Genomic DNA, 14,659 nt, shown 5'->3' on the forward strand with positions numbered 1-14,659 from the left:
GTCACTTAGGTCACTCGTTTTGCCCCTTCTAACGTTCAATTGAACACTAACTGAATGCCTTGATGCCCGTCTGCCTGCTTTATATAACAAGCCACGTTACTCACTGTCTGTAGGAGCGAATCATTTTCGTGAAACGGGGTGGTGTACCTAACAAACGGGCCACTGAGTGTATATACAAATTATGGCAAAAAAAATGGAGGAGCCATTATATCTTGACAACATTCATTTGACCCATGTAAACACATTCTGCCTACCAAAATGAAGGAATATACATCAGTGGAACTTTGTGCTTAGCAGGTAGGTCGATGCTTTAGGAGGGTCCACATGATTTTTGTATGGTCTACAGTAGGGTTGCTGAACTGGCGGCCGTAGTTGGCCCGCAGGTGGTTTCTGAGCAAACATTATTTTTTATATATATATATATTTTTTTTTTTTGATGGACATAAAATACTGTAAAAACACCAGGAAATCAGCTCCAAGTGATTTTCATTTTGGAAATCTGTTCCCAACTATTCCCACACATAATAGAGACATGTGATCATATACAAATGTAAGCAAAGTTTGAAATGATTGCTATAGTCCAATATTATATCTGTTGGAGCTTCTTTCAATCAATTTGCAGTCTACAAATTATTTGTAATTATGTTCCAACCCCCCCCCAACCATCCACTCAATCATTTTTTCCCCTGCGGCAGAATCTAGTTGATGATGCCTGGTCTACAGAATGTGTTTTTTTTTCCGGATCACTTTGTCATGCAACATCTCCAGAATGTTAACCGCGATGTTAACCACAATGGCAAGGTACAATCCAGAAACATTTGGGTTTGACGCAAAACACACATAAGGAGAAAGAGGGACAGAACATTTTTGATGAAGCAACACACATACAGTAGAAAGAGAGATGAAACAGACAGGAGAGACAGAAGAAAGACATATGCATGGGGGGCTGATGTGCAGTGAATGATGTGGTCACTCGATGCGTCGAGAGCTACCGCTCCAGTGTCTCCCCGGTCCCCTGTCCCTGGTCGCCCCATACCAGTTCTGTCTGTCGCACCTCAAAGGACATCTCATCCTCAGCCCCTTCCTCCACCTCCTCTCCCCCTTCGTCCTCCTCACCAATGTGGCAGCTCTACAACACAAAGAAAATGAAAAAAAAAAAAAAACATTACATACTGTAAACAAAACAACACATTAACATACAAATAACCATAACACGCTAAAATGTAACCTCCTAAAATGTCATTCAAACAGAAAGATAACTCACCTTTGCCATAATATCAGCGTATGCCATATATAGGTAATCTGTATCAAGTTTACTGTAACAAACAGAAGGACCAGAGGTTTAGGCAACATATCAAAGGTGGAGATGTGTTGAATTCAATCCAAAAGCTGCTCAACTAAAATACTCGAGGGAGAAAAGGAGTCCCACCTCTTTTCTGTGAGAGCAGTACGGCTGAAATGCAAAATGAGCTGGTGAAGGGGGTCTGGCTTGGTCTCCGTCTCTTCCTCCTCCTCTCCTTCCTGCTCCATGGCTTTCTGTGTTCGAGAAAGAAATGTGGGAGTAAAACTATAGGAGGAAACTCTCAGATCCTGAAATCCTCAAAAGGTGAGTCAAGCATGCGGCGGCAGAGCTTACAGACAAGTCGTCTATCATTCTGTCCTCAAAGGAGTAGCCCTCAGTATGGATCCAGTTGCGTTTGTACCCTTCCAAGAACATATTGGAAGCTCTATGCCTGTGAGTCAGACAGAAGAAAAATGTTAGTATCTGTATTTTACTTGTGGCTGGGTGTTATTAAATATACAGTGGCACCAAAAGTTTAAAAAGTGTTGATAATGGACAGAATGCGGTCGGGCCATCGCATAATTGGCATATATATTACTCCTACAGAATTTCCACGTGGGCGAGGATGTTGGAAATTTGACCAAAGCCCATTGGATGATAACTTGTTTTTAACTAGGAAAGAAAAATGTAGAACCAACTTTTTCCAACATAACATAGGTACAGCAGATCCCCTTATTGTATGGTACACTTTTAACATTTACATTTGGAGGCCATGCAATTCAGTGCCCATCTCTAAAGCAAAAGCAATTTAGGTCGAAAGAGTCCATAGGAAAATGGAAGGACTAACAGTACAGATAAACAGCAATAAAAAAACGGTACCATAGAGGCTCAGAATAAGTTAGAGGGAAAACAAAAAGAAATGGAGGAATTTATTCAAGAAAGATCAAGTGAATACACACTGCCGTTCCAAAGTTTGGGGTCACTTAGAAATGTCCTTGTTTTTGAAAGAAAAGCTCATCTTTTGTCCATTAAAATAACATCAAATTGATCAGAAATACAGTGTAGACATGGTAAATGACTATTGTAGCTAGAAACATCTAATTTGTAATGGAATATCTACATAAGCGTACAGAGGCCCATTATCAGCAACCATCACTCCTGTGTTCCAATGTCACGTTGTGTTAGCTAATCCAAGTTTATCATTTTAAAAAGGCTAATTGATCATTAGAAAACCCTTTTGCAATTATGTTGGCACAGCTGAAAACGGTTGTGCTAATTAAAGAAGCAATAAAACTGGCTTTCTTCAGACTAGTTGTGGATCTGGAGCATCAGCATTTGTGGGTTCGATTACAGGCTCAAAATGGCCAGAAACAAAGTACTTTCTTCTGAAACTCGTCAGTCTATTCTTGTTCTGAGAAATGAAGGCTATTCCATGTGAGAAATTACCAAGAAACTGAAGATATTGTACAATGCTGTGTACTACTAGCAAACTGGATCTAACCAGAATAGAAAGAGGAGTGGGAGGCCCCGGTGCACAACTGATCAAGAAGACATGTACATTTGAGTGTCTAGTTTGAGAAACAGACGCCTCACAAGTCCCCAATTGGCAGCTTCATTAAATAGTATCCACAAAACACTAGTCTCAATGTCAACAGTCAAGAGGCGACTCCAGGATGCTGGCCTTCTAGGCAGAGGTATACCAAACCTTTTTTGATATACTCAGAGGACCGTTAAAGTATCGGACGGTCTGCTTTCATTATTACTGAAACAGGATCCAAGTGGTACATATAAAGATATAGTCCATAAAAAATTGGAGGCCTCTTATACTACAGTGTTGTGATGCAAAAATGATAGTAAAATGCTTAGCGCATAGAATTAAAAAGGTATTGTTGGATATTATTAATCCAAATCAGACAGGTTTTTTACATGGACGATACATTGGAGATAATATAAGACAAGCACTGGAAACAATAGAACACTATGAAACATCTGGGAAACAAGGCCTGGTATTCATAGCTGACTTTGAAAAGGCTTTTGATAAATGCCTGGAATATTTCAATTTTGGAGAATCTCTTATAAAATGGGTTAAAGTTATGTATAGTAACCCAGGTGTAAAATAGTAAAATAATGTCTACTTCTCAGAAAGTTTTAAACTGTCAAGAGGAGTAAAACAAGGTTGTCCAGTCCACTAATTGGCATATCTATTTATTATTGCCATCAAAATTTTTGCTGTTAAAATCAGATCCAACAATAATATTAAGGGGTTAGAAATCCAGGGCTTAAAAACAAAAGGTGTTATTGTAAGCTGATGATTCATGTTCTTTTTAAATCCACAATTTGGATACCTCCACAGCCTCATAGAGGATCTAGGTACTTTTTCTAACCTCTCTGGATTAAAACCAAATTATGATAAATATTACGTATTGGATCACTAAAAAATACAACTGTTACATTACCGTGTAGTTTACCAATAAAATGGTCTGATGGGGATGTGGACATTCTCGATATACATATCCCGAAAGAAAGAAATGATCTTACGCCAATAAATGTTAATCAAAAGTTAGCAAAATTAGATAAGATCTTGCTACCATGGAAAGGAAAATACCTGTCTATTTGTGGGGGGAAAAAATCTCCCGAACTCCTTAGTCATATCACAGTTCACCCATTTGCTTATGGTCTTGCCTACACCTAGCGACCCGTTTTTGTACTTACACGAGCAAAAAAATATCAACTTTGATTTGGAATGGCAAGCAAGACAAAATTAAAAGGGCCTATTTTATATAATGAATATGAATTCGGAGGGCAGAAATGATTAAATATTAAAGCATTAAAGGCATCAATCATACAAAAGTTATAATTCAATCCAAACGGGTTCTCTAGCAAATTAGTAAGAATGTCTCCCCCATGTTCAAGAATGGCCTTTTTCCCTTTATTCAGATTACAACCTCTCACTTTCGTTTATTTGAAAACGATAAAAAATATTGTTATTTTTAAAACAAGCCATAGAAAGTTTGTTGCAATTTCAGTTTAATCAACCAGAAAAGACAGAACAAATAATACAACAAATATTGTGGTTACTCAAATATAACAGAACCATTCTTTTTTTATTAAAAAAAAAGTATAAACTTTGCAAATTATATCATAAATAGAACTGGTGGAGTTTTGTCACACATGCAGCTAACAAAAATATATGGAAATGTTTGCTTTACCCAAAATTACAACCAACTAATTGCAGCATTACCGCAAAAATGGAAGAGGAAAGTGGAAAAAGTAAGGAACTGGTCTGTCGGCCCTGCAATAAAGACCAAAATGTGTTAAGGAAAATTGTGATAAATTAAAATATGTACCAGTTTCATTTAAGGACCAAAAATAAAACAGCTGTACCCTATACATTGCAAAATAGTTGGGAAGAGATTTCGATGTATCGATTCCATGGAACGTGGTTTATGAAATGATACGGAAAACAACACCGGATTCAAAACTTTTTCAATTGAAATTATTATACAAAAATCTTGCAACCAATAGAGTGTTGAATAGAATATATATATGTCCACATATATGGGGGATACAAGCTTCCCAGCTCTGCAGATTTTGCTGCGAAGAGACAGAGTCATTAGGTCATTTATTTTGGGACCATATGTAGCTAGTTTTTGGTCACAGGTCCAGGAATGGCTGAAGAATTGCAACATTTACCTGGAGCTAAATCTGCAGATAGCACTACTGGGTGATTTGAAAAGACATCGTCAATCAATCAATAATACTTTCAGCAAAACATTTTCTTTAACTTACAATCTATAGAAACTATGAAAATAGAAAGGTTCAGAACTTTTGTGAAGCATCACAGCGCAGTTGAAAAATATACGAAAAATAGAAATCCAATATGGATGGTGTTAAGAGATACAGTGCCTTGCGAAAGTATTCAGCCTCCTTGAACTTTGCGACCTTTTGCCACATTTCAGGTGTTAGAATGGCCAAGTCAAAGTCCAGACCTGAATCCAATCGAGAATCTGTGGAAAGAACTGAAAACTGCTGTTCACAAATGCTCTCCATCCAACCTCACTGAGCTCGAGCTGTTTTGCAAGGAGGAATGGGAAAAAATTTCAGTCTCTCGATGTGCAAAACTGATAGAGACATACCCCAAGCGACTTACAGCTGTAATCGCAGCAAAAGGTGGCGCTACAAAGTATTAACTTAAGGGGGCTGAATAATTTTGCACGCCCAATTTTTCAGTTTTTGATTTGTTAAAAGAGTTTGAAATATCCAATAAATGTCGTTCCACTTCATGATTGTGTCCCACTTGTTGTTGATTCTTCACAAAAAAATACAGTTTTATATCTTTATGTTTGAAGCCTGAAATGTGGCAAAAGGTCGCAAAGTTCAAGGGGGCCGAATACTTTCGCAAGGCACTGTAGATGGGAGGAGTTGAACGGAGCTGAAGGGTGGGACTAAAACAAACTAAATATAACTATTGTAAAATAGATTGTGTACGTAAAATGTATATGTATAAGCTAGAAGTAGAAGCCTAAGTGTTGTTGTTCATTAGTTTACTCCAATTAGGGGAGGGGATGGTAGTGGAAAATATATTTTAAAAAGATGCGTGTGTATACACACACATACACACACATATATATATAGTTGAAGTCGGAAGTTTACATACACCTTAGCCAAATACATTTAAACTCAGTTTTTCACAATCCCTGACATTTAATCCAAGTAAAAATTCCCTGTTTTAGGTCAGTTAGGATCACCACTTTATTTTAAGAATGTGAAATGTCAGAATAATAGTAGAGAGAATGATTGATTTCAGCTTATATTTCTTTCATCACATTCTCAGTGGGCCAGAAGTTGACATAAACTCAATTAGTATTTGGTAGCATTGCCTTTAAATTGTTGAACTTGGGTGAATTTTGGCCCATTCCTCCTGACAGAGCTGGTGTAACTGAGTCAGGTTTGTAGGCCTCCTTGCTCGCACACACTTTTTTCTGTTCTGCCCACAAATTTTCTATAGGATTGAGGTCAGGGCTTTGTGATGGCCACTCCAATACCTTGACTTTGTTGTCCTTAAATTTTACCACAACTTTGGAAGTATGCTTGGGGTCATTATCTATTTGGAAGACCCATTTGTGACCAAGCTTTAACTTCCTGACTGATGCCTTGAGATGTTGCTTCAATAAATCTACATCATTTTCCTTCCTCGTGACGTCATCTATTTTGTGAAGTGCACCAGTCCCTCCTGCAGCAAAGCACCCCCACAACATGATGCTGCCACCCTCGTGCTTCACGGTTGGGATGGTGTTCTTTGGCTTGCAAGCCTCCCCCTTTTTCCTCCAAACATAACAATGGTCATTATGGCCAAACAGTTCTATTTTTGTTTCATCAGACGGGAGGACATATCTCCAAAAATAATAATCTTTGTCCCCATGTGAAGTTGCAAACCGTAGTCTGGCTTTTTTATGGCGGTTTTGGAGCAGTGGCTTCTTCCTTGCTGAGCGGCCTTTCAGGTTATGTCGATATAGGACTCGTTTTACTGTGGATATAGATACTTTTGTACCCGTTTCCTCCAGCATCTTCACAAGGTCCTTTGCTGTTGTTCTGGGATTGATTTGCACTTTTCGCACCAAAGTACGTTCATCTCTAGGAGACTGAATGCGTCTTCTTCCTGAGCGGTAATGGCGGCTGCGTGGTCCCATGGTGTTTATATTTGCGTACTATTGTTTGTACAGATGAAGGAGGTACCTTCAGGAAATTGCTCGCAAGGATGAAACAGACTTTTTTTCTGAGGTTTTGGCAGATTTTTTTTGATTTTCCAATTATGTCTAGCAAAGAGGCACTGAGTTTGAAGATAGGTCTTGAAATACATCCACAGGTACACCTCCAATTGACTCGAATTATGTCAATTTGCCTATCAGAAGCTTCTAAAGCCATGACATAATTTTCTGGAATTTTCCAAGCTGTTTAAAGGCACAGTCAACTTAGTGGACTTGAAATTGTGATACAGTGAATTATAAGTGAAATAATCTGTCTGTAAACAATTGTTGGAAAAATGACTTGTGTCATGCACAAAGTAGATGTCCTAACCGACTTGCCAAAAATATAGTTTGTTAACAAGAAATTTGCGGAGTGGTTGAAAAACAAGTTTTAATGACTCCAACCTAAGTGTATGTAAACTTCCGACTTCAACTGTGTATAAAGTTTACATACATATAGGTTGGAGTCATTAAAACTGCCAAGTTCTCATTTATAACTGCGACCTGGCCAAGATAAAGTAAAGCAGTGCGGCACAAACAACAACACAGAGTTACACATGGAATAAACAAACATACAGTCAATAACACAATATGAAAAAAGTATATATATATACAGTGTGTGCAAATGAAGTAAGATAAGGGAGGTAAAGGCAATAAATAGGCCATAGTGGCAAAATAATTACAATTCAGCAATTAAACACTGGAGTGATAGATGTGCAGAAGATGAATGTGCAAGTAGAGATACTTGGGTGCAAAGGAGAAAAAAAACAGTATGGGGATGAGGTAGTTGGATGGGATATTTATAGATGGGCTGTGTACAGGTGCAGTGATCTGTGAGCTGCTCTGACAGCTGGTGCTTAAAGTTAGTGAGGGAGATATGAGTCTCCAACTTCAACTGTAAATACACACACACACACACACACACACACGCGCACGCGCACGCACGCACGCTCGCACACACACAAAATATATTTTCTACATTGTAGAACAATAGTGAAGACATCAAAACTATGAAATAACACATAGAATCATGTAGTAACCAAAAAAGTGTTAAAACAAATCAAAATATATTTTAGATTTTAGATTCTTCAAAGTAGACACCCTTTGCCTTTGATGACAGCATTGCACACACTTGGCATTCTCTCAACATATAGGCTCTTAATGTTCATATGTGTTCTTAATACGTTCTTAATGTTTTGTACATTGTGTATATGTGTGTATATGTGTTTGAATACAAGGCTGTAGTAGTCTCTCTGACCTGGGTAGGTTGTAGAGTGGCGTCATCCTAAAGCAGGCTACCACAGCCTTGCGTCTCTGCTTGGACAGCAGTTTGTGCCACACCATCTTCTTGGATTTGAAAGGGTGCTCCGTCTAAGTGAGAGAAGAAAGAACTGAGAGAAACGGCACCACTGACATCATGCCATGTGTGTTAAGTAGGATTATAGGGAGGCTGTAGGATTATATTGATGCTGTAGGATTATATTGACGCTGTAGGATTATATTGATGCTGTAGGATTATATTGACGCTGTGGGATTATATTGACGCTGTGGGATTATATTGACGCTGTGGGATTATATTGACGCTGTGGGATTATATTGACGCTGTGGGATTATATTGACGCAGTAGGATTATATTGACGCAGTAGGATTATATTGATGCAGTAGGATTATATTGACGCTGTAGGATTATATTGACGCTGTAGGTTTGAACATGGGTGTATTACTCTACTCACCACCTCAATGTGATAGAGCACAGCTGACACCTCCTGCACCCTCTTCACCACCTTCTCTGGAGCGTCAGCATCCTCAGCCTTCCCTGCCATCTCCTTATACAGGGACATCTGCCAGCGCATGGACGGGTTCTCTACCTGGACACAACACACACACACACTGCAGCTGGGGGAACACACACTGCAGCTGGAGGAACAACATGTATCACTTTCCTGTACCTACCCACTCCATCTTACCTTGCCTTGAAGATGCAGGTTGTTTTGCAAGAACTCCCTTACTTCCTCATCAGTGTCCCTCTGGAAGAAAATATTTTGATATTTAATTTTGGGAACAATTTCTTTGTCTAGATATACAGCCCTATGGTCCGGCACATAAGACTAGTCTACATGGTTAGTATGGCAGAGTTATTCAAGACAGCCGAGAGAGGGCACACTACCAACGAGTATCGGATCTTGGCCAGGTTGATAAGCTCGTGATCAGCAGGGGAGCACATGTTGAGGCCGATGGGGAGCATCTTTTTCAGGGCAGCCACAATAAGTGACGTCTGCACCGAGTAACGGTCTCCCCGTCTCTTCTTCTTGGTACGCTCCACGTCTGAGCCACCAGCCTGGAGAACATAAGGAGGGACCAAGGCGTTACGCATGTCTTCCTCATACATACGGTTGGCGCCACAACCACTATGCGGTGGCACTGTACCACGTATCAAGTAACACTGCTTAGCATTGAACCCATGACAACACTGATTCAATGTCACAACACGCATTATTCCCAACTTGCTACTTGTATTCCAGTGGACATGTGACCATTTCTTCTCATTTGAATGACCTGTTGAGTTAGACAGTGTCCCCCTACCTGTTCACCCGGACAGTAGCTATCACAATGCCAATAATTAACACCCTGTAATATCAAGAGCCATGGACTCCTCTCTGAACCCTTCAGTCTAGGTCACTTCCTTTACATTACCATATCCTTCAGTGTTTGCGGCATGTGGACAAGCAATGTACTGAATGAGCAACCTACGGATACCCGGAATGAGGGCTACATCTCAGCACCATAATGATCTGAATCTCTGAACTACTGGCTGGTAAAGGTGGAGGGGAATGTGAGAATGTAATACTGTATTGAGAAGGGCTGGGGGGGGGGGGGTGATGGGGTTGGGGGACGACAACTGAAAGGAATCATTCTAATCTGTAGGACAGGAAATCAGTCAAACTGCACATATAAAAACATGCTTACAACACACACATTACGTCCACATGAAAAACCATCCAGCATTCGATGGAAACACTGGTGAAAAATAACCTTCTACAGTATGTTTCTCAGGTGAGTTTGGCACCAGCAGAACTAGGTGAAGAATGACGAATGACAATACGTTATATTGTGTCGGAGAGTAACAGACGCTCCTGTTGAAAACACACAAAACAATTTGCTGTTAGTAGCATCATGTTGATGGGAACTAGAATCAGACTGAAGGTGTTAGCTACCAACTAGCAAATCACACAAGCAAACCAAAATGTCCGTGGGATACGTTCTGTCGCCCCTGTGCTCTACTCCCGCACTCCTGTGCTGTTTCTGTGAGGGAACATTGTCTGTTGTCTGCCCTCTATGACGTCCCCAGCAAGCTTGTATGTGTGTGTCATACAGCAGGCTGAGGATGGCCAAAGGAGTGAAGATAACAGAGGAGCCCATAGTAATGGCCGCCCCACAGAACAGGAGAGGATGCAAAGCCCATAGAGATCCTATTAAATTAGATAAATGCACTGAAGGACTAAGGGAATCTGCAGTGGTGAAAAGTGAGAACAATGAGTTACAGTGAACTGCTCTACGTAGATGCAGCTCAGAGTACGCCCTTCATGCCGAAAAAAGTGCATCTAGCTTTTCCCCGTTACGTTTCCCTGTGAGTGTGTGTGTGAGTGGTAGGAGTGTTTCAAAGCCACTGATAAGTCCAGGCAGATTCAACCGCTTCTCCAAACCAGTACTTCAATGCAAGGAGTGTGTTACGAATAAGGCTTGTTTAGAGGAAGGTGGGTGTGATGGTTTTAGGGGAGATTTTAGAAGACAGGTTTGATTAAAATAGAATGAGGTGAGGTAAAGTCACATCAGGCATATTCTACATAGGGTAGTATAGAGCTTGTCCCAGAGACCTGCTTCAGTCCTGTTAAATATAGTGTCAGGTCAGGGTTAAAGTGGGACAGGTGGGTGGGTGGAGACTGACTGGGGGATATGAAGAAGCTAAGCCATGGTCTGACACAGTTAAAGGGAGTGAGTGCTGAGCGCAGAGAGGGGGGCTAACATCCCCTTGCGGAGTGAGCTTGATCACAAATGCTATAGACCAACCAACCTTCAACAGAAAAGTAAAGACATGACAGGATGACTCCAACCCAACTACAATCAACTAAGTGCAAACTCATTGGCAGGATGATGGCACTCTGCTCCCACTGCTGCTTTGGGCAGGCCTAGTGCGGAGCCTAGTGCCATGAGCCCGACTCTAAGGCAGAGTACTTTCATCAAGCTCCTCCAGACTCCCCCCGTCACACACTGGCAGGACTGAGGGTGGCCCACGATGGCCCGGCCCTTCGTCCAATAGTGTTGTATCAGTATGCTGCTTTTCTCTGGCCTTTTCTACTGTGCCTGTCACACAAGTGTGTTTATGAATGTAATTCTATGCAGATGACCAGTAAACGTTTTATGAGAGATTAAGAGCTGGACGTTTAGCTGAGTGTATGTCACCGTCTAGATATGTGAACACAAGCCAGTCCCCAGTGTTGTCGACAGTGTAACTGGATCTAAAGCATATCAGTGACGCATGTAAGTCAATTCAGACCAACTGTTTTCTATTTCTGTGTGTCATCGTGCAGATATAAACATGTGAAATGCTGGACCCAGTTTCGTCCCATTGGTGTTGCGGTAGAGTGCGAAACACGTAGCTAGTTACCGAGTGGACATGCACACCTGTCTCTATATACAAAGTATTTGGCCGCTAGCTGTGTGTGGGTGTTGTATTGGAACACGCTAGAAGTGTGGTTGTGGTGTCCCGGTGTGCCAGTGTGTCGGAGGGGTTGATGAAAAGCCCCTCAAAAGTGAGGTGCCATGCGGTCAGCACAGCGGTCGTGCAGAAACAAAAGTCTAACCTCTGAGTCGCTGCCCTGGAAACCCAGCATCAACACAGAAAAAGAGGACAAAGGTCAAAGAGAGAACACTTAACACACCTGCTATCGCTACAATACTCGACCTCTCTACTGGCATATACACGGACTAATCTTATAGATTAGGATCGTATGCTTCTCTTAGTCCTCAAACGGAGAGAGAGAGAGAGAGAGAGAGAGAGGCCAAGGCCGGCATGAAAAACATGGCTGAAAAGTTGCCAAAATGATCTAGCAAAAAAACAAAACATTTTTTAAAAGGTTTCTAATATACAATACCTGCTGAAGACGTCGTAGGGAAAAGACTTGAAAGAAGAGCCTTTTCTGTGGGGTTATTGTCAGTGATGATACAGCATTGTGCTATGCAGATATTAAGTACACAGTTTTGAAAAAGATACACCGGATTTGTATAGGTAAATTAAACACAATACGGTTTGCTCCAATAGGCTAGGAGAAGATCAAAAAATGAATTGACAATTAAGTACGTCAGACATCTTTTTTTTTTGCTGTTGAAACATTTGAAAGCAAATGATGCAGGACGTGAAATGAAACGCCGGCTCCATGACCTCATTTATGATCAACGTTTCAGAAATCCATAGTCTCCCCCAAATCTGCTGGCATCAGTCTAACGTGTCACAACAGTTCAACGCTGAAGGTAACTGAACGGCTCTTTAACCCCAGATGGTCTCACCTTGCTCATCTTGCTCTTGCTGTCAGCAGTGAGGAAAGACATGTTATTAATCTCATTCATCACCACAAAGTTCTGTTCCTCTCGCTTGAAGTTCTACAGAGACACAAGAAAGAGAAAGAAAAGGAATAACAATAACAATAATAGTAGATTGGGTTTATATAGCACCAACTGAGGTACTCAAAGAGCTTTACACAGCAAGGGGGAAACTCACCTCATCCACCACCAATGTGTGGCACTCACCTGGGTGACGCATGGCAACCATTTTGTGCCACACATCAGCTAGCATGGTGGAGTGGTAAGGAGTGATATATGCCAATTAGGAATGATTAGGTGGCCATGATGGAAATGGGGCCAGGTCGGGAATTTAACCAGGACCCCGGGGTAAACGCCCCTACTGATACGAAAAGTGCCATGGGAGTTTTGAATGACCACAGAGAGTCAGGACAGCCGTTTAACGTCCCATCCGAAAGATGGCACCCTACACAGGGCAATGTCCCCCTCACTGCCCTGGGGCATTGGGATTCGGTCATTTTAAGACCAGAGAGAAGTGTGCCCCATACTGGCCGTCCAACACCACTTCCAGCAGCATCTGGTCCCCCATCGAGGAACCGATCAGGACCAACCCTGCTTAGCTTCAGAGGCAAACTGGCAGTGGGATGCAGGGTGGTATGCTGCTGGTGATATGACAGAGGAAGTGGTCACCTTTCAACCATTTACTCACATGAGATTTGGACCAGAAGATGAAGACCTCTCCAACCATTCTGAAGAGCTCCTCTGCATCTGGGTCAGGGCATGTCAACCACCTCGCCCTGCAAATGGAGGACATCTCTTTAAGGTTTTAGTGACCAAGAGACCGCCAACACCACAACACACATTTAGGCAAAGACAACTGGCCATGTGAATGGTGTCACGACTTCTGCCGAAGTCGATGCCTCTCCTTGTTCGGTCGGTGCTCGACATTACCGGTCTTCTAGCCATCATTGATCCATTTTTCATTCTCCATTGGTTTTGTCTTGTCTTCCTACACACCTGGTTCCAATCCCATTAACTACATGTTGTGTATTTAACCCTCTGTTTCCCCTCATGTTCTTGTCAGAGATTGTTTGTTTTTTATGCTTGTGTATTTTGGATTGGTGCGCGACGGGTTTTGTGCCCACTTTAATTTATTATTGTACTTTGGCTTTGGAGTTTTGTTAAACGTTATTAAACTACTCCATTTATACCAAGTTCGATTCTCCTGCGCCTGACTTCCCTGACACCTACACACACGGCATTACAAATGGCTTCTGGCATGGAATGTTAGCATACAGTAGAATACTGGATATGAAAGGGTGTACATTTCTAAAGAAAAAAACATGACTGGCCACTGGTTTGCCTGTGTGCTGTACCTGTTATTGTCCACATAGCGGATGAGGAGAGGGTAGAGGGCGTACAGGTCCCTGCAGAGCACAGCAAACTCATCCCTGATGGTGCCCTCCTCCTCGTCCCCCTCGGCCTTCCCCTCCATACGCAGGTGGTCCTCCTCGGCCACCACCTTCCCTGTCCTCTTCTTCAGCTTCTCCATGGTGGGGATGAAATGGGACTTGAGCATCTCTGGCCTGGCCCTGCTCACAATAGGCTGGGAGAAGACTAGGGATAGAAGAGGAGTGGCCATGGTGAGATGGCAAGAAAACACACACAGACAGGCATAGTACACACACAGCATTGTGGCAACCTCACCAGCCAGCCTCTTCATCCAGGATGCCTCGTCAATGCCCAGGTTGTTGACCACGATCTTCATGATGCTGCCCAGCAGCTGGTTGAGCTGGTCAGAGGTGACGTCGGTGCAGATCTGGCCCTCCAGCTCAGGGAAGTTCTCTAATCCTCTCTCCCACCAGCGGGGCAGGTAGTTACACAGCATGGGCAGAGTGATCTCGATCACATGGGGCATCTCAGTGTAACGGGCACCTGACTCTGCCAAGTCCCCGATCTCTTTCAGCAGAACGTCTAGCTCTGGTATGTCCTGGCATAACTCCTGGACCTCGTTGGGCAGACCCAAGACTATGGACATGGATAGAGACAGAGC

At 42.0% G+C, this 14,659-nt stretch overlaps 1 protein-coding gene across 15 annotated transcripts in view; it reads right to left on the bottom strand.

The window, feature by feature from the left end:
* LOC112228881 (ryanodine receptor 1) overlaps positions 1–14,659 on the bottom strand; it is a 72,314-nt gene that overhangs the window by 22,085 nt on the left and 35,570 nt on the right. For 8 of the 15 annotated variants that reach the window (XM_024394611.2, XM_024394607.2, XM_024394609.2 and 5 more), the window contains 13 exons: positions 14,314–14,634; positions 13,983–14,223; positions 13,316–13,403; positions 12,595–12,687; positions 11,892–11,906; positions 9,197–9,367; positions 8,997–9,056; positions 8,763–8,897; positions 8,288–8,400; positions 1,637–1,733; positions 1,430–1,536; positions 1,265–1,316; positions 1,037–1,129 (listed from right to left, as the gene is read on the bottom strand). In XM_024394611.2, the coding sequence (XP_024250379.2) occupies positions 1,037–1,129; positions 1,265–1,316; positions 1,430–1,536; positions 1,637–1,733; positions 8,288–8,400; positions 8,763–8,897; positions 8,997–9,056; positions 9,197–9,367; positions 11,892–11,906; positions 12,595–12,687; positions 13,316–13,403; positions 13,983–14,223; positions 14,314–14,634 (1,586 nt within the window). The remainder of the gene's footprint in view (positions 1–1,036; positions 1,130–1,264; positions 1,317–1,429; positions 1,537–1,636; positions 1,734–8,287; positions 8,401–8,762; positions 8,898–8,996; positions 9,057–9,196; positions 9,368–11,891; positions 11,907–12,594; positions 12,688–13,315; positions 13,404–13,982; positions 14,224–14,313; positions 14,635–14,659) is intronic. The other 7 variants (XM_042309651.1, XM_042309650.1, XM_042309647.1 and 4 more) reach the window with 3 other exon arrangements.

Source organism: Oncorhynchus tshawytscha, linkage group LG30, assembly GCF_018296145.1.
Source record: "Oncorhynchus tshawytscha isolate Ot180627B linkage group LG30, Otsh_v2.0, whole genome shotgun sequence".
In the NCBI taxonomy this organism is placed as follows: domain Eukaryota; kingdom Metazoa; phylum Chordata; class Actinopteri; order Salmoniformes; family Salmonidae; genus Oncorhynchus; species Oncorhynchus tshawytscha.